At 32.4% G+C, this 25,869-nt stretch overlaps 2 protein-coding genes across 3 annotated transcripts; both read left to right on the top strand.

The window, feature by feature from the left end:
• Positions 1 to 17,194: 17,194 nt before the first annotated feature.
• On the top strand, positions 17,195 to 20,082 carry LOC129316889 (uncharacterized). 2 transcript variants are annotated; one of them, XM_054961270.1, is made up of 3 exons: positions 17,195 to 17,946; positions 18,043 to 18,162; positions 18,521 to 20,082. In XM_054961270.1, the coding sequence occupies exons 1-3, from the start codon at positions 17,452 to 17,454 to the stop codon at positions 19,784 to 19,786; spliced, it is 1,881 nt and encodes a 626-aa protein (XP_054817245.1). In that variant the 5' UTR covers positions 17,195 to 17,451; the 3' UTR covers positions 19,787 to 20,082. The 2 variants fall into 2 exon arrangements, with proteins under 2 accessions (XP_054817245.1, XP_054817246.1); XM_054961271.1 differs by lacking the exon at positions 18,043 to 18,162.
• An 898-nt stretch (positions 20,083 to 20,980) lies between these two features.
• LOC129316008 (NAC domain-containing protein 40-like) lies at positions 20,981 to 23,550 on the top strand. Its single transcript, XM_054960236.1, has 4 exons — positions 20,981 to 21,770; positions 22,192 to 22,445; positions 22,649 to 22,951; positions 23,029 to 23,550. The coding sequence occupies exons 1-4, from the start codon at positions 21,560 to 21,562 to the stop codon at positions 23,407 to 23,409; spliced, it is 1,149 nt and encodes a 382-aa protein (XP_054816211.1). The 5' UTR covers positions 20,981 to 21,559; the 3' UTR covers positions 23,410 to 23,550.
• The last annotated feature ends 2,319 nt before the right edge of the window (positions 23,551 to 25,869 follow it).

Raw genomic sequence — 25,869 nt, 5'->3', positions numbered from 1 at the left:
TCTTTGAATTTCTAATTAATGCTCTGTCGACTGTCCTTGGTTTCTTGATTTTATAATTTATGCTCATTTGCAGTATGTCATCATCTAATGCCAAGAGTAGTGAAACTAATAAGAAGTTAGTTGAGGAGGAAAGTAATAGAGAATCAACTCCCTCCCAATTTACTACATTCAACATGAAACCACCTAAGAAAGCTAAAAGTTGTACCTCAGATGTTTAGAAATCTTTTTCTAAAGCGGTTAATGAAGAAGGAGCAACAAAGGCAAAGTGTAATAGTTGTAGCACTTTGTTAGCATGTGGTGAAAATCATGGCACTTCACATCTAAGTTGACATATTAAATAGTGTGTGGCTCTTCCAAAGTTTTATAACATAGGCTTGATGATGTTAGACAATGAAGGTAATGTTAGACCTAAACAAATCAATAATCTGTGTATTCGGGAGTTGTTATGAATGTTGATTATTGAACATGATTTGCCATATTCTTTTGTTGAATTTCCTCTTTTAAGGCAATTACTTAAGGAATGTAATCCTGATGTTAAGGTTATGAGTAGAAAAACTGCTGTGTCAGATGTTAGGAGATTTTATGAGTTACATAAAGAGAAGTTGAAAGTGATTTTGTCAAAGACTCCTAGTAAAATATGTTTGACCTCTGATTGTTGGACTGTTGTAACATCTGAAGGCTCTATTTGCTTGACGGCATATTTTGCAGATGAAAATTGGAAACTTAATAATATAATACTTTCTTTTTGTAAGATAGAGCCTTTACATTCTGGACATGAATTGGCTAGCAAAGTTTTTGAGTTCTTGTGTGAATGGAGCATTGAAAAGAAAGTTTTTACAATTACTTTAGACAATGCATCTGCAAATGATTGTATGGCTAAAATCTTAAAAGAGAGGTTGATTTTGCAAAACAACTTGATTTATGATGGGAAATTTTTTTATGTGAGATGTTGTGCACATATCTTGAACTTAATAGTTCAAGAAGGTTTGAAGGTAACAAATATTATGATAAATAAAATTTGAGAAAGCATTAAGTATATTAAGATGTTAGAGTCTAGGATGAAGACTTTCAGGCAATGTATTCAGCAAGTTGGAGGTATTGACACCTCAATAGGATTGCGATTAGATGTGCCTACTAGATAGAATTCTACTTATGATATGCTTGAAAGTGGAATAAGGTATAAAAGAGCTTTTGTTTGCATGTCTTGTTGTGACACTAGCTTTAAACATTGCTTGTCAAATGAAGAGTGGAGGAGAGCAAAGGAAATGTGTTCTTTTTTATAGCCATTTGCAATTATTACAACTTTAATTTCTGGCACATCCTATCCTACCTCAAATATGTATTTTGGATAAATATCAAAAATTGAGATTTTGTTGAATAAAGCCACTAGCAATCGTGATCCTGTGATTTCTAGTATGGCAGTTAGAATGAAGGAGAAATTTGATAAGTATTGGAGTGACTATAGTGTAATCCTTTCTATTGAAAGTGTTTTTGATCCACGAGCAAAGCTTGAAGTGATTAATTATTTTTACTTACTGATTGATCCTGTAAATTACTTCATGAAAGTTGATAATATCAAGCAGAAGTTGTATTGTATGTTTGATCAATATAAAGAAATGGGTGGATCTTCCATTAATCTTACACTAAGTTCAACTCCAATACAAAGTCAACCAAGCTCAAGCACTAGTGGAAGGATGTTAGAGAAGAAGAGGGAACCAACCATGTCTTGGACTCAAGCTTATGGTGTAAGTTTTTATCTAATTGTTGTTAGTTTATAAATTATAATTTCTTATTTGATACACTTGGATTTTTTTTTATATGCAAGACTTCCTTAATTTCAAGAGTAGGGATACTTCTTCCATTGAAAAATCTAAATTAGATTATTATTTAGGAGAAGCTTCCCTTGATGGTCATCAATTTTTAGAGTTAGATGTGTTGCATTGGTGGAAGATTAATCAACAATGATTTCCCAATCTTTCAAGGATGGCATGTGATGTTCTGAGTATTCCGATCACTATAGTAGCTAGTGAATCGGCATTTAGTATTGGCTCCCGTGTTCTCACAAAGTATCGTTGCCGCCTCCTTCCGGATAATGTGCAAGTATTGATTTGTACCCGCAATTGTTTGAATCGTTTTGTGCCATTTTATGATAATTTTTATATTTTATCTTGTGATATATGCATAGATATATATTTCATAATGACACAATTTAATTGCTAATTATTGTAGGTGATGATGAAGAAGCTGCAGAGATAGTTGATATTGAGCCTCAGCCTCCATCTTCCATAAGTGGACTTACATCTGAGGGTTTCAATATTTTATTTATGGATGATGATGAGGGGGATCTTCATTAGGATTGATGATGATGTTTGCCTTCATCTTATTTAGACTTTTAAATTTTTTATTTATTTTTTAGATTATGTGAGACTTTGGTTGGATGTATGTTGAATTTTAAAATATTCTAAGTAAATTTTAATATTAAATTTTATTTATTTTATTTTATTCCTATCAGGGCTTATAGGCTTAGCCTTGAGCCTTTTGAATAAGGGCTGGGCTTCAATTTCAGGGTAAAATTGAGATAATCGAGCTTTAGGGTCCAAGCCTATAAAGGCCGAGCCTATATAGGCTGGTTATGGGCTCAGCCTGCCCATTTACCAACTCTAGTTTCTTGACAATTCCTAGCTTCTGATTGATCATCATTTCCTTTCTTTTTCGTTTGTTAAAAAAATTATTTGTTGCTTTAAAAAAACTTGTAGTTTGTACTTCTTTGGTCCTCTTTATAAGTCATTTATACCAGCTTCATTAATATCAATACAAAAAAAAGTACAAGGAATGAAGTGTATAGAATTTCAAATATTTCCTTATATAACAAATCTAAAAAGTAATATCATGTTATATTTTCTCTCTCATAAAAGATAATTTTAGAAATACCTTTCAAATATTATCTAAAAAGCCATACTGTGACTTATAAATAGAACCATGCTACTATGCCACCGTTCACCTATAAAGAAGACAAAGATAAAGTGGAAGGCTGAAGGCTACAAGATTATAATTGTCTAGTGTTAATTGTCAAGTGATTGAAGAACAAAAATCAAGGGTTTATTATTTTTCAAATGCCAAATTTGAAGACTTGCTTTCACCTATAAAAACTTGTTTTGGGTTCTGGTCTCTTCTTAGGTCTTTCAAAACTAGCTGGTTTAAAGCGAGTCAATCCAAATTAACTATTAAAACCAGCCAAATAGTTGAACCAAATTACTTTCTTCATCGAGTGGCTGTCTAATTGTCTATGCCAGTTTAAGTTAATGGATTGCACTATGAAATTTTAAGGAAATGAAAGAGGTGAAAATACTCACAAAAAAAGAAGGATTTAGATCCCGTTCCACTGTGGATTGCACATAGTGGTTGGGAAGTAGGTTGGTATCTACCATTAAATTGATCTTGCAATGGAAAGAGGGGCTAATGTAAAATTTATTTCAAATCAGTAAAAGCACAAACTTGAAATTTTTATTTTTGTTTTACATTTGTTAAAATAGTTAACAAAATCTATTCATTATCAATATGGATTGCTTAGACTTTAGATTGTCCAGATTAAATACAAACTTCTCATGTTGGTGATAAACACATTTATTAAAAATTTTATAAATTTTATTTTAATAATAATAAAAATAAAGATAATAAACTTTAATTTCAAACCCTCTAGATTAAATTTTGATGGTCTATATCATATCAAAAGTAATGATTGATGAGTACTGGATGTACTCCCAGTATTTGCAAATACTATGCCAAATTGAGTTGCGCATCAACCTAAAACATAGTATGAAAATACTGTAGACTAGAACTTATGGTTTGAAATCTAGTTTATCATCCAAATCAAACCTAATACTAGACTAGGCTAGGTTTAGTCTCTTGAGCTAAGAGGCCAATATCCCAAACCATGTTGTCATCTTGTTTTTTTTCATTTTAATTCCTATGATTTTCATTTTATTGCCATTGATGAAAAGACAAGGGGGAAGATGAGAACCATTTACCCCTGTACATATTTGTATAATCAAATTCATAAAAAAAGTGATAAATTTAACCGGTTATCCCTTAAAAAAACATATCAATATAGGTCTACAAGCAAATCAATTTCATTTATAGGACTAGAAACAAATAGCAATCCTAAAAACCTACTAGGTCTCTCTTCAACACACCAACTATAAAATCAACAAAAATAGAGGAAGAACGAGCGCCCAATAATCGATAAAAAATGGGAGGGGAAGAAGAAGCACACCAACCTATAGTAAGGATGATGAGCCTTGATCACTAACAAGGAGGAAAAATCACGGATTGACAATAATCTCTCACCTATAATAAGAGCAATGGGCTTTCACTTTGTGAATCATGGCTGAGATCACTGGATTTATATAAGAGTAAAACCCCTACTATCTCTCTATTGTTTAGTTCCTTATGGTAAGAGTAACGACTAGCATTGACAAATTATTGCCACTGCAATCAAGCCATATTCTACATCACATAGCGCAACATATAACAATTTTGCATGCTTGACAACACAATCAACAACCGCATCATACTCTAACTTATATCATCATTTAAGCCATATACTTAACATTACATGATTATAGCAAAACCGTGATAATCAACACACATCATTAAAGGCATGATAAATCAAATAAGAATTGCAAACATAATTATATGCAATTATTAGTTTTTTAACTACCTTGACTCTTATGTTTACCACCTCAAGATTATAACTTTGGATTTTGAAGGGAGTTTCCCACCAATCGAAACTCAAGAACACTATGATTTACACATAAAATTATTAAAGCACAGCATTAATGACTAATCATCATTAATTAATTCTTAATCATGATTGAAGCCTAATATGACATTAAGTATAATTAATCCATTTTAACTATAAAACTAAGTTAGTTTTTTTAACCTTTATTAGGCCCAATAACTACTGTCATTACCCCCTATAGTTTGAATTGAATTATTTATCATTATATACAATCCTACACTTCTCTTTATGGGCAATAAAGGTTGTCAGTTATTAAAACTAAGGCGTATAAGCATTAAATAGCCTTTACCTTATGGGTTAAAATAGAAAAACAAAGAGAAATAGAGGTAGAAAAGAGATAATCACTACTACAAAAACCGCGATATAAGATGCCAAAAAATAATGGTTAAAAAAATACATCATATATAAGTGAGGCGAGTGATGGTTAAAAAATAAATGATAGGTTTTAAATACAAAATAATGAGTGTTTGAAATACTCATCATTTAAAATTTTTAAATCTAAGTTTTTAAAAAATTTTAAAAGATAAATAATGAATAACGGGTGTTTTAAACACTCGTCATTTATTGTGAAGCCTTTAAATGACGAGTGTTTGAAACACTCATCATGTAACCTTTCATATTTTAATTTTTAAAAAATTAAAAAAAATTAAAATTTTAAATGATGGATATTTGCTTCACGATAAATAATAATTGTTTGAAACACTCATAATTTATTTAGGAATAAATGGCGAACATTCAAACACCCCTCATTTATCCCCTTTTAAAGTATTGCTTTGGCTTTATTTTTCATTCACACTCGATCATCTTCCTCTCCTTTTCTCTTCTCCATATACACATGAAATTGAAAAAACTTTCACAAACTTCCTCCATTGCTATTGTCGGCCACCGTGGGTTCCTCTATCATGAAGTTTCTGTTGCCTATACCATCATTCTCCGTCTTAAGTTCTTCTTCTTTAGGTTTCAATCCTTTTTGCTTCAAGGCGTGACTTCTTTGTTTTGTCTTCCTTTGTTTTCAATATCCATTGTTTTCTTAGTCACAAGAATTATTTATTTAATGTTGTGGATTGTTTTATTGGATGATTTTTGTTGTGTAAATTTTTGCTCATGTGTTGCTTATTTTGGAAATGTGGGGTGTCAAATTTGATAATGTTTGATGATTTATTGACTTTAAAATACTAATGAATGATATAGGTGGGCTTAGAATGATTATTAGGATGAAAATGAGTAATAAAAAATGGATATTGATGATGATTGCATTTTTTTTATGAATTTTAAATGAATTTTTTGAATAATTTTTTATTTAAATTATATGCCTCGTTTGATCAAAGTAGCTTTATAGTTAGAAACTACATATTAAAATGTATTTGTATGACAAATTTTATTACAATTGGAGTTAATTTGGGTGATCAAAACTGACACGCAGTTTCTCTAAAAATCATAACTATTTTATTGAGATCTTGACATTTTCTAATGAGTGATGTTTTCTTGGCTTGGGATTGTCAATATAGGATATCTGTAACCTTAGAATAATCAATGGGATATTTGAAAATAATGTTTATGATATTTTTCTTTTTTTTTGTAATTTTTAATGAATTTTTGATATAATTTTATAAATTAAATTTTCTGTTATATTTGACTTAGATAATTATAAAGTTGAAAACTATATATTAAAATGTACTAGTGAGTCAAATTATATAATAATTAGAACTAATTTAATTGATCGTAATTTACTTGCGATTGTTTTGAAAATGTTATTTTGTGAAGATTTTATTCCCATTAGGATTGTATATGATTAAAATTGATTTGTTGATTTTGTTTTTCTACTTTTGCTAGTAAATAACTTCTCAAAGGAGTACTGGCCTCAATGGACCTAGTAGTACTGATCCTAGTTTGACATGAATGACCAACAAATTTTGCAAAGAGCAAATCAAATAATAAGAGGATTAAGATGGTTGAAGTGAACAGACGAAAGGCTATTGGATAGAAATATAAAATTGAAGGAAATTACAAAGACCATTTGACATATTTATGGCAGGTGTTTGTATGAAAAATTTATTGTCCCTTTAAATATACAAATGAAGTTCGTTTTTGTTAGCCCCTATGAGGTCAGTGCACATAACTTAATTAAAAAAGATAAGATTTTATAGCAAGCAAATGCATTAAGTGAAAATTTTAAAGTAAGGGCACAAAATGGAACATTATTCATAATACCATACTACCAAGGGTAACTTACTTCTTACTTATCTTAATAATTTTTTTAAATTTAATTATAATTTTGCAATACTTGTTAATAGTATTAGAGACTATTGAATGTTGGTCGCCATCAAACCATTTAGTAACTCTCAAATGATATATTATCTTGATTATCTTGGATGGCAACCAAAGAATTGGCAAATTTTATTGGAGTTGATTAATATATAAATGCATAAAGTATTTCATATATTTATTTACTTATTTAAATTTTATACTAACATATTTTTGATTGTTTTATTAGGGTGATTGTGTTATACTACACAAACACAAAATAATCAATTTTAAAATTGTTTACAAATTTTGATGCGACCTGCACTTAAAATACAATAAAGGTAATTACAATTGTTATTGAATTGAAATATACAATTCGTAAATTTTTAATGCATTAAAAAATATTCATTGGTTTTTTAATTTATAGTGTCCGAGACAAATAAAAAATGGCTTAGATTATGGCTTTTACATGATGATGTTCACGAAAGATATCATTATCCATAACAAGAGCATAATTTTTAAGATAGTACGTCGACAATATTCATTTTTAATTGAAAATAAATTTAATGTATTAAAATTAATTTGTATTAAATTATTATTTATATATTGCAGTACTATGACGATTCTTATATTGAAGAATTCAAGAATGCAAAAATAAATGAGATAACTGAAGAATGATACTAATATATGTTTCAAATGTGGATCTCATATGAAGAAAATCAATAGAGCTAGCTAGAGGAAATAGCTAGGACGTTTATAGTTTTACTAGCTAGTTTATTTAAAAATTAGTTTCTTTAGAAAAATACATTAGTTTACTTGATAGATTATTATAAGAGATGTTTGATTAATTTTTTGCAAGTGAATGCAATAAAATTCCATTGATATTTATATATGTAATTGTTGGAATGACTGTCTACTGGTATTTTGAGTTCAAAAGGGTTAGTATAAATAATAGCATTCATATTTAAAAAAATCACATAATAAATGAAGGTTATTTAAATAACCACAATTTATTTTACATTATGTGACGGTTAAATCATTTACTCATTATTTATTTTTTTCCTTGAGCAGCATATCATTAAAAAATTATATTTTAAATGACGGTTATATAATGTTATTTATTGGAGGAACTTTAAATATTAGCCACTATCATTTATTAACCATCATTTATGAACTAAAATAACTATCATTTATTTCTTATTTTGTAGTAGTGAATGAAGCTGACCCAGTGCTATAAAAGTCCTAAAATGCTTCAAAATCTTCCTCTTAGTTGAAACCCTAGCAAAGCCACTCTTTACTTGCTATAACAAAACCCTTAAACCTCTCCCTTTGTCTAATTTTTGAGCAATTATCTAAATTTAAAATTCTGGCATGCTCGCTGCTATTAAAAGCATTGTTCACCCTGATAAACAACCTAAAACAGACGGCATCACTAATTCCAAAAATTTGGGCTCCAAACTAGCTCAACAACCTCCAAAAACCTAATTTCAACTCTATTAGGAGCCTAATAGATGTAAATGGCCATTTTAGCGCGAATATTAAGCCCTAATCATCCTAATTAATTAGCTAAACCTTCTAGTTAATTAATTTAACTCCTAATTAAGTTCCAAGATGTTACATGAAGGCTCTCAAAAATTGGTTACTTGCAAAGTATATCAAGAGACTGTGAAGCGGATATAACAGAAGTAGATTGGAAAAACCAATAGGCTTTCACAGCAAACAAAAATTCAAACAATGATGACTAATCTCTCTCTCTCTACATATAATTGTTTAATTTTCTACAATAACATTTGGTTCCACATATGATGTTTTCTTAAGGGATATACAATGGCCAAATGAATTCGAAGGGCGATGTTCCAAGTGAAAGAATCATAGAATAGGCTGACCAAATCGGCGACGAAAAGGCCTATGGTGGGGTGCCGCAATGTAACGTCAACATGCACTATGAGATTATTTCTTTAGGACCATAGGGCTTTATTTGATAAAGCTAAAATATCCAACGCTGAATTCTCTGTAACAAGAGCATTTTGAGGGGTTCTGTAACACACCAAATTTTTTTTTAAATAATTTAACTCAACCATAGTTGGGTTACAGCCACCCAACACATTTTTATATCAATAATTTCAATATAAAATATTTTATAATTGGCTTCAACTCACACACTATAACATTTCAGATAAATTTTTACCTCCCACATGCCATTATGCTAAATCACATTTGTCCATCCTTATACTCCCAACAAGTAAAATAAATCACATTTGTCCATCCTTATACTCCCAACAAGTAAAATAAGCAATTTAATAAATTTTCAACACAAGCCAGTTATTTGGCCTTATAATCATGCCATTTTAACCAATCCAAAGTAAACCAAATATTAAAATTACAGTCATCCAAATTGTACCAAAAATAAAAATAGTTTGAAAGGCATGATTACATTTATATATTCATATAATTGACAATAAACAAAAAGCCCTAATATTGGCAATATAACACATTATAAATCATAAATTAAATACCCAAAAGAGACAGTGTATCTATACCACTAAACCTCTGGGACTCCTCCACGTGTCACTCGTGGCTCTTCTCCTGAAAATTGTTAACCACATAATGAGACTCAAAAGTGCCAGTAACCAAAGCCAATTTATGATAGTGTATACAAACAGTTAAGTGTGTGCTTACTAAGTGAGAATTAAAAATAATATAATTCCAATAAATATAAGAAATATTACAATATACACAAACAACCATCCTTATATTCCTCCATTAACCTCGGGCCGTAGCCCTCACTCGGTGCTAAATTACCCAGCCAAAGGTAGATTAGCCTGAGCCCTTACAAGCCACCTATTGAGCTCCAATAGGGGCGTACCACGTGGCACATAAATACAACAATAATAGCAAGTCTCCCAACACCTCCCACAATAATTAAACAAATTCATAATAATATTGCACAATTATACAATATTACAAAATTCATAATTTTCTCAATAATCACCCAATTAACATGAAGTAACACTAATCACAAATTAAAAGCATGGTTACCTTGTGGCTTTTTCAATAAATTATTCCTTAAAATTTCTCTCTCACCACAATCTTCACCAGTAATATAATCTACAAATAACATATTATTTATAAATATTAGTTTCAATTTTTGAAACTAATAAAATAATTCTAATAATAGAATTAAAAATATAACATAATTCCTAATCTCAATCTTAATGCAAATCTATAGTTAATACTATTAAGTAAAATTTTTAACTCCTCTTTTAATTATCAATAAACATTAATAATCTAAAAAATCAACTTCTAAACTAATTTCTATTATCAAAATTTTCTTTTTATTTCATAAATTCGTACCTAAAATACCCAAAAATTAAAAATTGAGTCTCTAGCTTAGAATCATAATCCTATAACTATAATAATTCATTTCTCATCCCAAATAATCATCTAAACCTCAATAAATCAACATATATTTTCAGATCTAGTTTAGAATTTGATCCATAAGCCACAGATTCAAAGATCATCAATAAATTTATACTCTAGAACATTTATTATACTACTAACAACCTCAAAAATCATATTTATTCAACATAAATTCATCCCTCTTCCAGATCTTAAATTTTCTACCACTACAAACTCAGAAACCAAAGAAGAAGGATGACTAAGAAAAATTTTTAGAACACTTACTTAGTCTTGAAAAGCTTAAAATCACACCCTAAATATCCTATTAAAAACTCTTACCTTAAAAATTTAGATATTTCGCACCGGCGACTCGCTTCTCTCCACCTCAGCTCGCGCGCAGGAAAAGAATTGAAGAAATGAAAGGAAACGGGTGAGTTTTATAAAAATTCAGTGGGTCCCACATCTTTTTTTATATTATTTCTTCTTTCCTCTCTCTCCCCTTTTTTTTATTATTTTATGTAATCATGACGCGGCGCCGAAAGCAATTTGTTCTTCTTCTTCTTTCCCTTTTTTTTTAATACGTTTTCCCTTTTTTTTATTATAATAATAATTTAATAATATTTTTTTATTATTTTTAATTATTTTTTTAATTTTTTTTAGAATTATATCCTAAGTTAGATTTAATAATCATCTCTTACTAATTTTCTTACCTCTAAATATTATTTTTTTTAAATTTCTATTAACCCAAATTAACTATTAAAATTTAAATTGGGATGTTACAGGTTCCACTTCCACCTTTGGATGGCCTTCTTCCCTATCTATTAGTGTTTGGATTCGATTGACCCAAATGATTGAGAATATAAGATTACCAAGTATTATAAATGGTGTGGTTGAGGGACTAAATGAAAGCCACAAATATTAACAATGACGGTTCTATGTACCCAACGTTTGTGTGGCGCCCAATTCTTGTATGCCTCCTCTCAACTATCTTCTCTGCTTTTTATATTCTGGACAGAAGTTGATAGAAAGTGCCTTAATTTGACTTTAATATTTAGGTTATCTTCTTAACTCGACTCATGATAGCGACATCACCATGATGATTTTGCATTCGGTGCATCAGTTTCAAGGATGGAAGATGACGTTAGTTAACGCTTTGACATGCACCTGCATCTCACGTGCCTACCATGTCATCTCTTCTCTTCTTTTTAAGGGATTGTTTGTTTTCTTTTTTTTTTAATACCAAAGGCTAGCCGAAGCTAGAGGGGATTATAAGTTACATAGGAAGTAATCCAAAAATCAGTGAGACAAACCCCCACTATAGTCAAGCATCAACAAATGAACACATTCCCTGGGAGGGTCAGGAAGTAGCATCAACTCATTTGAGTACTCATAAGCCATATAAGCCAAAAATTCTGCATAGGACAGAGCCTCATGTGGGGCACAAAGAAGTTTAAGATCTTTATGATTAGACATCAAATTTTGCACCTCAGATATTTTCTCATAATATGGATGAGTAGTATGAACTCCTTGATAAACATAAGAGATGGCTTTAAGTGAATCAGAATATATAACCGCCTGTTCAATGTTCAGGCTCAAACTCAATTGTGTACCATACTTTATAGCTATGATTTCTGCAATGATAATTGGTAAATAGCCCAGCTTATATAGAAATCCACTTACCCACTTTCCTTCAGAGTTTCGAACTAGTCCACCACATGCTGAACAAAGTTGGGACTGAAGCGTAGAAGCATCAACATCTATTCTGTAACATCCCAATTTAAATTTTAATAGTTAATTTGGGTTAATAGAAATTTAAAAAAAATAAATAATAATATTTAGAGGTAAGAAAATTAGTAGAAAATGATTATTAAATCTAATTTAGGATATAATTCTAAATTAAAAAAATTTTTTAAAAAAATTTTATTAAAAAAAATAATAAAAAAATATTATTAAATTATTATTATAATAAAAAAGGGAAAAGGTATGCAAAAAAAAAGAGAAGAAGAAGGAATAAAACGTGAATGCTTTCGGCCGCCTCAATAGTAAAATAAAATGATAATAAAAAAAAAGAAAGAAGAAGAAGAGAGAGAAAAGAATAAAAAAAATGTGTGGGACCCACTGAAATTTTATAAAAACTCACCTGTTCCTTCATTTCTTCATTCCTTCTTTCGTGCGTGAGCTGAGGCAGAGAGAGCATCTGTGAGCCAAGTTCACCGGTGCTGGGTTTTAAGGTAAGAATTTTTAATAGGATATTTAGGGTGTGATTTTAAGCTTTTCAAGACTAAGTAAGTGTTCTAAAATTTTTTCTTAGTCATCCTTCTTCTTTAGTTTCTGAGTTTGTAGTGGTAGAAAATTTAAGATCTGGAAGAGGGATGAATTTATGTTGAATAAATATGATTTTTGAGGTTGTCAGTAGTATAATAAATGTTCTAGAGTATAAATTTATTGATGATCTTTGAATTTGTGGCTTATGGATCAAATTCTAAACTAGATCTGAAAATATATGTTGATTTATTGAGGTTTAGATGATTATTTGGGACGAGAAATGAATTATTATGGTTATAGGATTATGATTCTAAGCTAGAGACTCAATTTTTAATTTTTGAGTATTTTAGGTACGAATTTATGAAATAAAAAGAAAATTTTGATAATAGAAATTAGTTTAGAAGCTAATTTTTTTGATTATTAATGTTTATTGATAATTAAAAGAGGAGTTAAAAATTTTACTTAATAGTATTAACTCTAAATTTGTATTAAGATTGAGATTAGAAATTATGTTATATTTTTAATTCTATTATTAGAATTATTTTATTAGTTTCAAAAATTGAAACTAATATTTATAAATAATATGTTATTTGTAGATTGTATTACTGGTGAAGAATGTGGTGAGAGAGAAATTTTAAGGAATAATTTATTGAAAAAGCCACAAGGTAACCATGCTTTTAATTTGTGATTAGTGTTACTTCTTGTTAATTGGGTGATTATTGAGAAAATTATGAATTTTGTAATATTGTATAATTGTGCAATATTATTATGAATTTGTTTAATTATTGTGGGAGGTGTTGGGAGACTTGCTATTATTGTTGTATTTATGTGCCACGTGGTACGCCCCTATTGGAGCTCAATAGGTGGCTTGTAAGGGCTCGGGCTAATCTACCTTTGGCCGGGTAATTTAGCACCGAGTGAGGGCTACGGCTCGAGGTTAATGGAGGGATATAAGGATGGTTGTTTGTGTGTATTGTAATATTTTTTATATTTGTTGGAATTATATTATTTTTAATTCTCACTTAGTAAGCACACATTTAACTGTTTATATACACTATCATAAATTGACTTTGGTTACTGGGACTTTTGAGTCTCATTATGTGGTTAACAATTTTCAGGAGAAGAGCCACGAGTTACACGTGGAGGAGTCCCAGAGGCTTAGTGGTATAGATCCACTGTCTCTTTTGGGTATTTAATTTATGATTTATAATATGTTATATTGCCAATAATAGGGCTTTTTGTTTATTGTCAATTATATCAATATATAAATGTAATCATGCCTTTCAAACTATTTCTATTTTTGGTACAATTTGGATGACTGTAATTTTAATATTTGGTTTACTTTGGATTGGTTAAAATGGCATGATTATAAGGCCAAATAACTGGCTTGTGTTGAAAATTTATTAAATTGCTTATTTTACTTGTTGGGAGTATAAGGATGGACAAATGTGATTTAGCCTAATGGCATGTGGGAGGTAAAAATTTATCCGAAATGTTATAGTGTGTGAGTTGAAGCCAATTATAAAATATTTTATATTGAAATTATTGATATAAAAATGTGTTGGGTGGCTGTAACCCAACTATGGTTGAGTTAAATTATTTAAAAAAAAAAATTTGGTGTGTTACATATTCTAAGTGTCCCATGTGGTAGTGGAGTCTATTTGTATTCATGCAATTCATTGGTAGTACCATACGGCAAATTAAGGGTCTGTAAATCTCTCTCCTCCATTAGTTTCCTTCTGCAAGCATGCAAGACATTCCCTGTGTTGTATTGTGTTCCTTCGAAAACTGCCTTACATCTATGCGTCCACAATGACCAACAAACTTGACCAAAGACTTTCACCCATGGCTATTTTTGGACTTGTCTACCACCAATATGATGCTTAGTATTCCAGTCTATCCATTCCTGTAAGCTGCACGAGAAAAAGTGGTCATGAAAAACAGGATTTATAATTTCCTTCCATGTGTTTTTTGCTCTCATGCAATCTCTCAAAATGTGTATAGTGCTCTCCTCACTGCCACATTGGAAAGGACAATTTGGATCCGAAGTCAGCCCTCTCTTTGCTCTCAAAAGGTTACCAGGAATTCTCTCATGTATAACCTGCCAAAAGAAGAATTTTACTTTTTTCGGTAAATCCCATTTCCACAGATATTTCCAAACCAAACTTCGACTAGCAGCCATATTTCTAACTAGGAAGTTATAAGCAGACTTTACTGTGAAGTTACCATCACCACTAGCTCTCCACCAGAACACATCCTCAAGTATGCTAAGACAAGGTTGGACAGTGGATATACGGTTAACTATATCCATAGAGAAGAATCTGAGTAAGAACTCTCTATTCCAAGCGCTTGAAGGAAGAATAAAATCACACACCTTAGCATGTGGGTCGAGATGATGATCCCTTCTTGAAACATATGTAATCAATGGTTGCTCTAGCGGAGCCCAATGATCCCACCAAAAACTTGTTGTAGTACCATTCTTGACTTTCCTTCTGACCCCCTGCATAAAGGTTTCCCAAACTCTACAGATACTATTCCATATATGAGACGCTGATCGTTTTTTCATCACTGTTGGGTATTTACTCGTTCCACATTGATACTTTGCCTTTAAGCATTGCACCCATAAATACTCAGGCTTAGTGAGTAGAGCCCAACAAAGTTTCATAACGAAGGCTCTGTTCTGGGTATGAAGATCTTTTATGCCAAGCCCTCCTATGTGCTTGTGTTCTTTTGCTTTGCTCCATGAGAATAGATGAAGCTTTCTTTGATCTTCCCTGTTCTTCTAAAGAAACTTCCTACAATATTTCTCAATCTCCATCAAAATACCTTTAGGAATCAATATGGTTTGCATAAGGTAAGATGGAAGGGAAGAAATGACAGATTTGATTAAAATTGTTCTCCCGGCCATAATGAGATAGGTACTCTTCCAAGAAGATAATCTTTGGTGAACCTTTTAGAGAAGGGGAAGGAATATACCTTTACTGACTTTCTTTTGAAGAAGAGGGACTCCCAAATATTTACTAAGGTCTGACGTTAGTCCAACTCCTAAATTTTGACTTAGCTCTGAGCTACGCTGGTAGCAAACATTCCTGGAGCAAAACAATTTAGTTTTATTCAAATTCATATGGTGCCCTGAAGCTTTGCAAAAATTTTCCATGGTCTGTTTGATTAGGGATGCTTGATCTAATGATGCTTCAGCAAATAAAATGAGATCATCAGCAAAGAAAAGATGGGAGATTTGTGGCCCTTTCAAGGACAGCTTTAAAGGTTTCCACCTTTTAGTCTCACACAAATGATGAATCATCATACCCAGACGCTCTATACACAGCACAAAAATATAAGGGCTAAGTGGGTCACCTTGCCTAATCCCTTTTGAGGGTTTAAATTCAGGGGACTGCTCACCATTCCAATTCACCTTCATCAAGGCTATACTAATGCAAGCCATTATGACATTTATGAGGTGTTCTCCTAGACCAACACATCTAAGAGTATGAGCAATGAAATTCTAATCGAGGCGATCATAAGCTTTTTCGAGGTCTACATTTATCGCCATGTAGCTCTTTCGTCTGTTCTTTTTCCTCATCACATGAATTGCTTCTTGGGCAATGATGATGTTATTACTACTTTGACGACCCGCAATAAAGCTACATTGATTTGGCTTGATCAAGAAATCCATATGCCCTTTAAATCTATTAGCAAGAATTTTAGTCACAATCTTCAGGCTTACATTATAGAGGGAAATGGGTCTAAACTCTTTGAAGCATGAAGGTTGATCAACCTTTAGAATTAAACAGATGTTAGTTTGATTGATCTCTTCAATTCTGCAAGGATTAGAAAAAATCTCTTTCACAAAATTGCAAATTTTTTCTTCAATGGCTTCCCAATGAGTCTGATAAAATAAGGCAGTTAAACCATTTGGTCCCGGAGCTTTAAAGGCCCCCATTGAAAAGACATCTTCCTTGATCTCAGCATCGGTGATTATTTTATGGATGTCTTGCAACTCTGGAATAGATAGACAAGGGAATGTGCTAGGGATGGTTGTTGGATCAGTAGAGTGTCCATCTTTAGTGTATAACCTTTGAAAGAAGTCTGTAGCCATGGTTTTCAAAATTGATTGATCGAAAATCCAGTCACCTTGTTCAGATTTTATAGCCTCTATTCTTTTTTTTCCTCTTCTGAATGATAGTAACAGTATGAAAAAACTTGATATTTTTGTCTCCCCATTTCAGCCATTTACATCTAGACTTTTAATACCAAATGAGTTCTTCTTGAACCAAAAGCTTATGGTACTCCTTCCATAATTTAGCTTCGAGCGCCCATTTTTATCATTTACATCTAGCTTTAGGATTGTTCGTTTTCTTAACAAACGGAATGTTTGTAGCAGTAGGTCCCTTTCTTCCGTCCTCTCCCTCTCTCTTCATCGTTTTTTTCCCCCACTTTTCCCTTCCCTCTCAAGATTTTTAAAGCAAAGACAAGTCTAAAGCTTCCATTTTTATCTCTAACGTATCTTTTCATTTTCTGACAGTTTCTACTTTCTTTCTTGGTCGACCTTCAATTCGCTTTAGACATTGAAATATGCTATGAGGAGGCTCAAGAGTCAAGATTGAAGAAGATCTTTCATGACCCACCTTTTCTTTCTTCGCTAAATTCAAGGCCTAAGAGTTTCCAACTCCCCGAAACACTGAAAAATAAAGACGATGATGCTGACCGCAACTGTTTCTCTACTTCCATGAAGTCTGTGTATGCCCTTCGTCCAACTCAATTTCACAAATTCGGGAAATTGGGTTCAGTCCCCTCAATCATTTTCAACTATGTCCTCGCGGCAGCAGACCCTCAATTTGGACAAATCGGTCATCAGTGACAAGCCCAACAAGATCAGGAAGCGAGGTTCTTCCTCCTCCTCCTCATCTTCTCTGGTCCGAAAATACCGATTTAAGCGAGCAATTTTGGTGCCCATGTGGAACACTAGGACCAAGTCTCCTTCTATGGCGACCCAACTCGCAAAGCCTTTGTCTTCTTCTGTGATAAGTGGTAAAGAGAAGGACCTGTCAGTGTTTGGGAGGAAGCTCGCTGCCACATTGTGGGAAATCAATGATTTGCCTACCTCTAGAGCGAAGAAAGATATAGGTGAAGAAAAGGTGAGGAGCAAGAAGAAGGAGATGTGGAAGCAGAAAGCTGCGGACTCATCGAAGCCAAATATGTCAGATTCATCATATAGTCGCATCTGTGAGTCTGAGGTCAGTTTATACTTTATATCACTTTTTTTTTTCTCGGTTCCATATGAGGAGTGCCTTAATATTGATATATAACCTGCTTTGCAAGTAATTATGAAGAGAGTGAAGGGGTTTGAAGGTGAGGGCAGTAGAAGAGTATCGACAGGATCTCACAAACTTCAATTGGCTGATTACTACTTGGGAGGATTTGATGATCTTAGCAATGCCAATTTCAATGAGGCTAGATTAATTTTCCAATCATATGGGCCGTGATTCTGATTTCCATTTTTTTCCTTTTCTAAGATTTGTGCTAACAGGAAATAGACTAATGTTCCGCAATGATCAAATTTTCCATAAACATGGAGGGTAGCCTTTCGCTTCGCAAAGACCAAAGTTTTGGCTTTTGATACTGAAACATCATTGACCTTTGTTTGAGATGAAGCCGCCACTATTCACCCTTAGTTAGTCTTTGAACATTTATGAATTTGATCCACACTTAACAGTGCCACATGAAAATATTTAGATCTGATTAATCACTTAGTAAGTGAAAATTGAATATTAAATTAAATTGGACCTAATCATTTGTGTTGAAATTCAGGTAGGAGATCAACCAAGAAATAGCGCTTATAGTAAGGACACAGTTAGAGTTAAGAATCGTTTGAACAAAGCTCGAACAGGCCTATCTACATCGAAGAAGCTTCTCAAGGCATTAAATCAAATATGCCTTCACAAACATAATTCATCAAGCATGCCCCTGATCTTAGGCCTGCGCAGAGAGCTTGATCAAGTCTGCAACCAAATTGATCAAGTAATCCAGGAAAAGGGATTAAAACAGAATGATGTAGAGCATCTCCTGAAGAATTTTGCTGAAGCGAAGGCCGCTTGGAAAAGAAGAGAGCGAGAAAAGGTTCGTCATGCCATGTCACGCATGGCAGAAGAGATTGAGGTAGAGAAGAGACTGAGAAGACAAATTGAGAGGTTAAACAAGAAGATTGCTCAAGAAATGGCCGATGTAAAAGCTTCCCATTTTAAAATTTCTGAAGAGCTGGAAACAGAGAAAAGGGCAAGGAATACTCTGGAGCAGATTTGCAATGAACTAGCTAAAGGTATTGAGGAAGACAGAGCCGAGGTAGAAGAACTGAAAAGAGAGTCGGCTAAAGTTCGAGATGAGGTGGAAAAGGAGCGAGAAATGTTTCAGTTTGCTAATGTTTTGCGTGAAGAAAGAGTCCAGATGAAACTTTTAGAGGCTAGGTATGAATTTGAGGAGAAAAATGCCGTGTTGGAAAAGCTGAGAAATGAACTTGAAGCCTTTCTCAAAAATGAAGGTGAAAACAGTGACGTTTCTCCCCTGATGAAAAAAATTAAGGATCTCGAGTCTTATTTGAATAGAAGCCGTTGGGGATCTGAACCTGTAGAGAAACAAGACGATACGGATGCTGGATATGGAGTAAAGCAAGGAGATGAATCAGATGATAGTGATATTCGTTCCATTGAATTAAGTCTGGACAATAATAAAAGCTACAAATGGAGTTATGCTTGCGATGATGATGGAGGAGAAGAGTTTAAAGGAGTTTCAATTGATGGTATTGGAAGGAAATCTTTCTTCGAAAAAATTCAGCGGGGGAGCAGTTGCTTCAACAAGAAGGATTTTGGCAAAAATATTCAGAAAAATTCTAATGAGTTAGAACAAGAAGGATCGAGTGGATTGCTCTCAGGAGCTCAGATGCTTGATAAAAGCGATGAATTTGAGAACTTTAGGTCTAAATCAAGGCCTTTGCAGGATGGTGGCGGCGAAGCCGAGATAAGTTTTTTGTTGGAAGGAGGTCAGTTAAAGCAAGAGGCTGCAGGCAGAATATCAATATAGGTTCTATTGCTTATGTTTTCAATTCATAATGCTTGTTTCCCCTTCTTCTTTGAAGTGTTTAAAAAGGTTCATTCATCAGTACAGCGCCTGTCTTCGCGTCGTGCTATACCCGAGAAAGAGATAAATGACAATTTTGGCTCCGGTTATTTGTTTGTGCTGGTTGTTAATTTTTGTCCCAGCCCTTGGATCCCATGGCGTTTGCCCTGAGAACATGCTACTCAGGCCTGTTGCAATATCGCTTTATCACTTTTTGAATGTGAGAAGTTGTTCACTTGTTTGGATATTTTTTTTATGAGGAAAATGGATATTTGGAATGTACATTCAGGAATCATTGAAAGTTAATTTTTAAACTCTTTCAAAACGCAATAGACATTGGGATCATTAATGACTATGCACTTAATTTTGCATTTGATCATGCTACCTTCTATTCTTTTATTCGAAAAATAATGTTAATTCATTAAAAACATAAAAATCATTTAAATAATAATAATAACAACAATGATGATTAGAGATTAAGTTTTCAGCATTATTTGATTTTGGATGAATGTTTTAACTCCCGTCAAGCCCTTGAGACCTAACCCATTTAAACTTTTTTTAATAAAAAATTTATAATAAATATTTTTTTAATCAAGTTAATTTTTAATAGTATTGCAGGTTGAATTATTTATTATATATTTCTTTTTAATATAGCAAACTTTATATTTTATTTTTTTATTTTTTAACATATCAAATTTTGTGTTATTTAAAATTTTTATTATATTTTTAAACATATATCTGTATAAACAAATTTCAAATCATCATAAATAAAAAATTATACATCCAAAAACATATTTAACTATATATAATTCAAATAATTTTCAATTGATTCAATTGATTTTTAAAAATAAAAATATATTTAAATATAAATTTTCTTACAACAATCAATTTTATTAAATTAATTTTTGTTAAACGAATTTCTAACAAAGTGATTTTTGACCAAAAAAAACCACAACATGCACTCAATCTACAAATGAACGTTGCCAGATACCTAACGACAGCAATTATATTTGAGGTGCATGATTTATGTGAGATAGCACCGGCCCTTGCAGCATGACAGATCGTAGCATTATTACATATACTTCCAAATGACTCAAACATCTGAATAGTGGCCTCTGTTCAGCTGCAACAGCACGACGGTACATTAATTTAGGACCGCACAGCACGCCCGTGTTCGAGACGTTTCACAAAACAACGGCTATATAGCCGCCTCCCCTTCCCACCGTAACGATCCTTCGAATTCCGGTTTCAATCATCCGGGAGTACCGACAGTATTTGGAAGCGTTGCAGCAATGATCGATAAATAGTAGTGCCTTGACCTATACGATATGGCGAAGAGCAGTGGGATTCCTCGGAAAGCGAGGCGAGAAGCAATGCAAGGGACATGAGTTTTTGGCCCACAAAAAGCACGGGCCACGTAACCATGTCTATCCGTACAACCCCCGTCCTACGTGGCGGTGAAATTATCATTCGGCCGCCGACTCTCTCCCAGGCCTCCCTCTACCCGACTCCCGAAGAAGCAGGCCACAGTTGTTAACTTGGTTTTGGCGCACAGAAGCAAAGCACAATCCCGAATCGCGATCGCAGAGTTGACGCAGAGCCATACAGACAAATTAAGGAATAACCCCTCACAAGCGGAGTCCCTGCGTCTCACCTTTCTTCCGATTCGATTCCTCCTCCCGAAGCACCTTCTTTTTTGAACCTAAAAGTATTGCTGCTCCGCGGAAAAATAAAATAATGCAAGGACAGGAGAGAATGACCGATGTGGTTTCCAGGGAATCGCACATGTCGATCGCTGCTTCGTCCATGTTTCCTGGATTCAGGTTCTGTCCTACCGACGAAGAGTTGATCTCCTATTATCTCAGGAAGAAGCTGGGCGGACACGAAGAGAGCGTTCAAGTGATTTCTGAGGTTGAGATTTGCAGATATGAGCCTTGGGATTTACCAGGTCAGATTTCTCTATCTTTCTTCTTTCTTACATCAAAATCTCCCATTCTCTCTTTTGTGTTTGGGATTCAATTCAATTATCTTCCCACTTTGGTGCTTTCAATAGATTGGCCAATCGGAACCAGAGATTGTCAGCTCTTGATTTTTAACAGTTCAGGAAGATAAACTTGAAATGAAATTACAAGACTGACCTAATATTTTTGCATGTTAATTGAAAAGCAAGGTCGATATTAAATTATAGCAAAGTAAAGGAATATGTAGCATGCTCTTGACTTCAAACCACTGGTAACTCATTCTCATGGCTATTCAATAGTGTTCATTAAAAAGTACCGAAGTACAATGAAGTTCAGAATTGTTCCGTATCCAGATTACCGAACCTCATTTCCCTGCTGACATATTAGTGCTGGTTGATTTGTAAGCAGCCAAATCATTCATTCAATCAGAAAACGAGTGGTTCTTCTTCTCCCCTCGTGGAAGAAAGTACCCGAATGGTTCACAGAGTAAGAGGGCAACTGAATGTGGCTATTGGAAGGCCACTGGAAAAGAGCGCAACGTAAAGTCAGGTTCTAATGTTATCGGCACCAAGCGAACTTTGGTATTCCATATGGGTCGTGCCCCAAAAGGAGAAAGGACTGAATGGATCATGCACGAGTACTGCGTCGATGACAAATCTCAGGTGACCAATTGACTATCAAATCCAGTTTTTAGTTTCCACTTTCCTTTTGCTGTGAGAATGGGTTTGATAAATATTCTTAAGCTACCATGTAGACGAGGAACTTTTGAATGGACATGCACGTAATCAGGATAGCAGAATTTTCAGCGAAATTCACATCTGACGTATTTATTTGAAACTGACTTCTAGAAATGTTTGTGTTTCAGGATTCTTTAGTTGTTTGTCGGCTAAAGAGGAACACACAGTTTCGCCAGAACGATGCTTCAAACAGAGCATCTTCAAGTCAAGAACGGGCAGTGAATTCTCATGAAAGCAACTGTGCTATCTCCGAAGCTGAGATAGATCAAAGGGGTGTGTCCGAACAAGATAAAGGGGTCGGATGCAGTTCAAAGCGCAGCAGTTGCAGTTACGATTCTCCTTCAGTGGAGCAAATTGATTCTGCCTCTGAATCCAATCAAAGGACAGCCAATTATGACGCTGCTGTGACAGAATCTTCGAGTCACCAAAAGGTAGTTTAAATAAGAATGATGAACGAGTTCTTGCCCTTTTGAATGCTAATAGACTGTTTGTTCAATATTTAATTTAGGAGGTGGATGAAGAGGATTGTTATGCTGAGATACTGAAGAATGATATCATCAAATTAGATGAATCTTCACTGACGTCGCAAGAGGCTCACACAAGATCGCAGGATCCTCCTCAGACATTTCCATTCCAAGGCACAGCGCAACGAAGAATTAGATTAAAGGTGGATAAATCATCAACGCGTTCTGCTGCTGCAGGACTTGGTTTTCCAAGCTCAAAACGCCCCTCCAAGACTACCACCCTCTTGGGCACATTAACAAAACGAACGGTTTTATGTGTTTTCTTCGTTTTAACTTTGATAGCCCTATATTTGTGCTTACTGGGTCTGGACAGTATCGTTTTAACAAATCGGTCTGGGGAGTATCAGACCAGTGAAAACCTGTGAGAGATTCCGTTTCGTTTGTAAATTATCAGTAACGCATTATGCAAATTTAGGGTATCTTACGTGGCCTCCCTTCCAATTACGCCATTAGCCTTCGAATCTTATCTTATCTTGAAATAAATTGCGAAGTCCATCATTTCTCAAGGCTTGTATCCCTCCTTGTATTTTTCTCTCCCATTTTCCCCCTCATCTCATCTCATCTCATCTCACTAGAGAATAAAAATTCAATGGTTTGGATTTAATATTTTATAAAATTATTATAATAAAATATAAATAAGTAAATAAATATAAACTATTAAAATTTGACATTAACAGTTAAAAACTAACTGTAAAATATTATTAAAATTAATGAATGAATTCAATTAAACTTTAACCGTTGAGTTATTAATCTAAAAGTAGAGATGAGGCGAGAAGGGGGCAAAAAAAGGATTACTGTCCATAATGTGTTTAGGAAATTATGCATAAAATTTCCAATTGTGTCATCTAAAGTTCGGAATTGGGATGACAGAGATTTACTACTTGTTTAAATTTCAATTTATATTTAATAAAAGTATGCTTGAAAAATCCAATTCTTTATTAAATTTAATAAAAGTATATTTCAGATATAATTTGGATGTACTTCCTCTAGTCTTATTTATAGGATAGAAAGAGAAGAATTTTTTTATCCTATTTATAAGTTACGTTATTAAATTTTTATTATAAATTTTTTTTTATCCTTCATTGAATGTTGGAGAGAGAAAATATGTTATTGAAATATGTATATTTAATAAAAATAAAATTAAAAATTTATTTAATTTTAAAACATAGTTAATGAGTTTTATGTTTTAAATTTTTTTTAATAATGATAAAATATATTAAAAATGATTTATAAATAGAATATTTTAATTATCAAGGTCACAGGTTGAAGACAAAAATTCATAGATTTTTAAAACAACGAAACAAGATCTAATGGCCAATAGGGAGACAGCATCAAATTCATAAGGTCGCCTTTGGGACGGGGAGGGACCATCCGTCGAAATTTAGTCAGCCACTTACCTTTTCTCAGGCATGTCTTTCACGTGGAAATTGCAACGGAATGGGAATCACTTCCCTCTCGTGTACTCTTGTTTTATGGAATGCTGCATTAACACAATCGAAACAAGCGCCCTGTTAATTATTCCATTTCCACTGTTAAAGAAAACAAATGCCAGGGGACGGAATTCCTATTCCTATTCCTATTCCCTTAAAACAATGTCAGTTTCACATTAACAAATGCCACTAATTTAGTGGGACCTTTTTAAAGACACCACTGCGAGGATTCAAGCCCCCTTTGACTGTTTTCATCCAACGAATGTTAACAAAAAGTGGACTAAAGCTTCAGTTGGGTGTGTTTGAGTGCCCTTTAAAAAATTCTTTTAACATTTTTTAAAAGTTTAAAGTTGTTTGAAAAAAAATTATAACGTAAAAACACCAAAGTTTATTTAAAATGTTGTTGCAAGTGAATTTAACCAAAGTAACTTTAAAAAGGATTGGAAAAGTGAATTTGATTTTTTTTTTACTAAAAGTAAATTTGAAAATTTGATCATGCTATCTCTTTAATATACTATTCTTTTATTTAAACAATATTATTAATTCATTAAAAAATATAATCATCATTTAAATAATAATACTACTAGTAGTAGTAATAGTTGTGGTTGCGGCGGCATAATCATGTTAATTTAGCAGTAGTAGCAACTTAATTATGTTAATTTTTAGTATGATGTATATTCAACTATTTTATTTAATTTTTTTCAATATGTCAAATTTTATATTTTTTACTTTTATTGTTTAATGTATCAAATTTATGTTATTTAAAATTTTTATTAAGTTTTTCAAGTTGGTTAAATTTTTTGAATAAAAAATTATTATATATATTTTTTGAATCATGTTAATTTTCAATATTAATATATGTTGAACTATTTTTTATATATTTAAATAAATCAAATTTTATATTTATATTCTTATTATATAAAAAATCAGATTCTAGGTTATTCAAAGTTTTTATCATATTTTTTAACATTTCATCTATGCTATATTTATATAATAAAATTTGCAAGTGATTATAAATTGATGATTTTTTTTAGTAATTGTATATTAAAAATTACATTTCACTTTTAATAATTTAAACAACTTTTAATTTATTAAATTAATTTTTTAAAAAATATATTCAAGTATAAATTTTCTTACAATAACTAATTTTTACTAAAGTACTCTGTTTCTTCTATTTATAAAAAAAATTATCGCTTTTTGTTTATTTTTTTATATAAGTAAAATTAATTATTTCAATAAGTATTTATTACACATTTCGTAAATCACCTCTTATAAATTACATTAATAAAAAATAATTAATGCATGTTTATGTTGATTAACAAAAAATATTTTAATTTAATTTTTTATTTTTAAACATAATTTTTAGAATTAGCCAATTTTTTTAAATTGTATAAA

Source organism: Prosopis cineraria, unplaced genomic scaffold (genome assembly GCF_029017545.1).
Source record: "Prosopis cineraria cultivar Desert tree isolate PC_DT_omini unplaced genomic scaffold, ASM2901754v1 PC7, whole genome shotgun sequence".
NCBI classification, from domain to species: domain Eukaryota; kingdom Viridiplantae; phylum Streptophyta; class Magnoliopsida; order Fabales; family Fabaceae; genus Prosopis; species Prosopis cineraria.
This window is presented reverse-complemented; position numbering and strand designations above follow the sequence as displayed.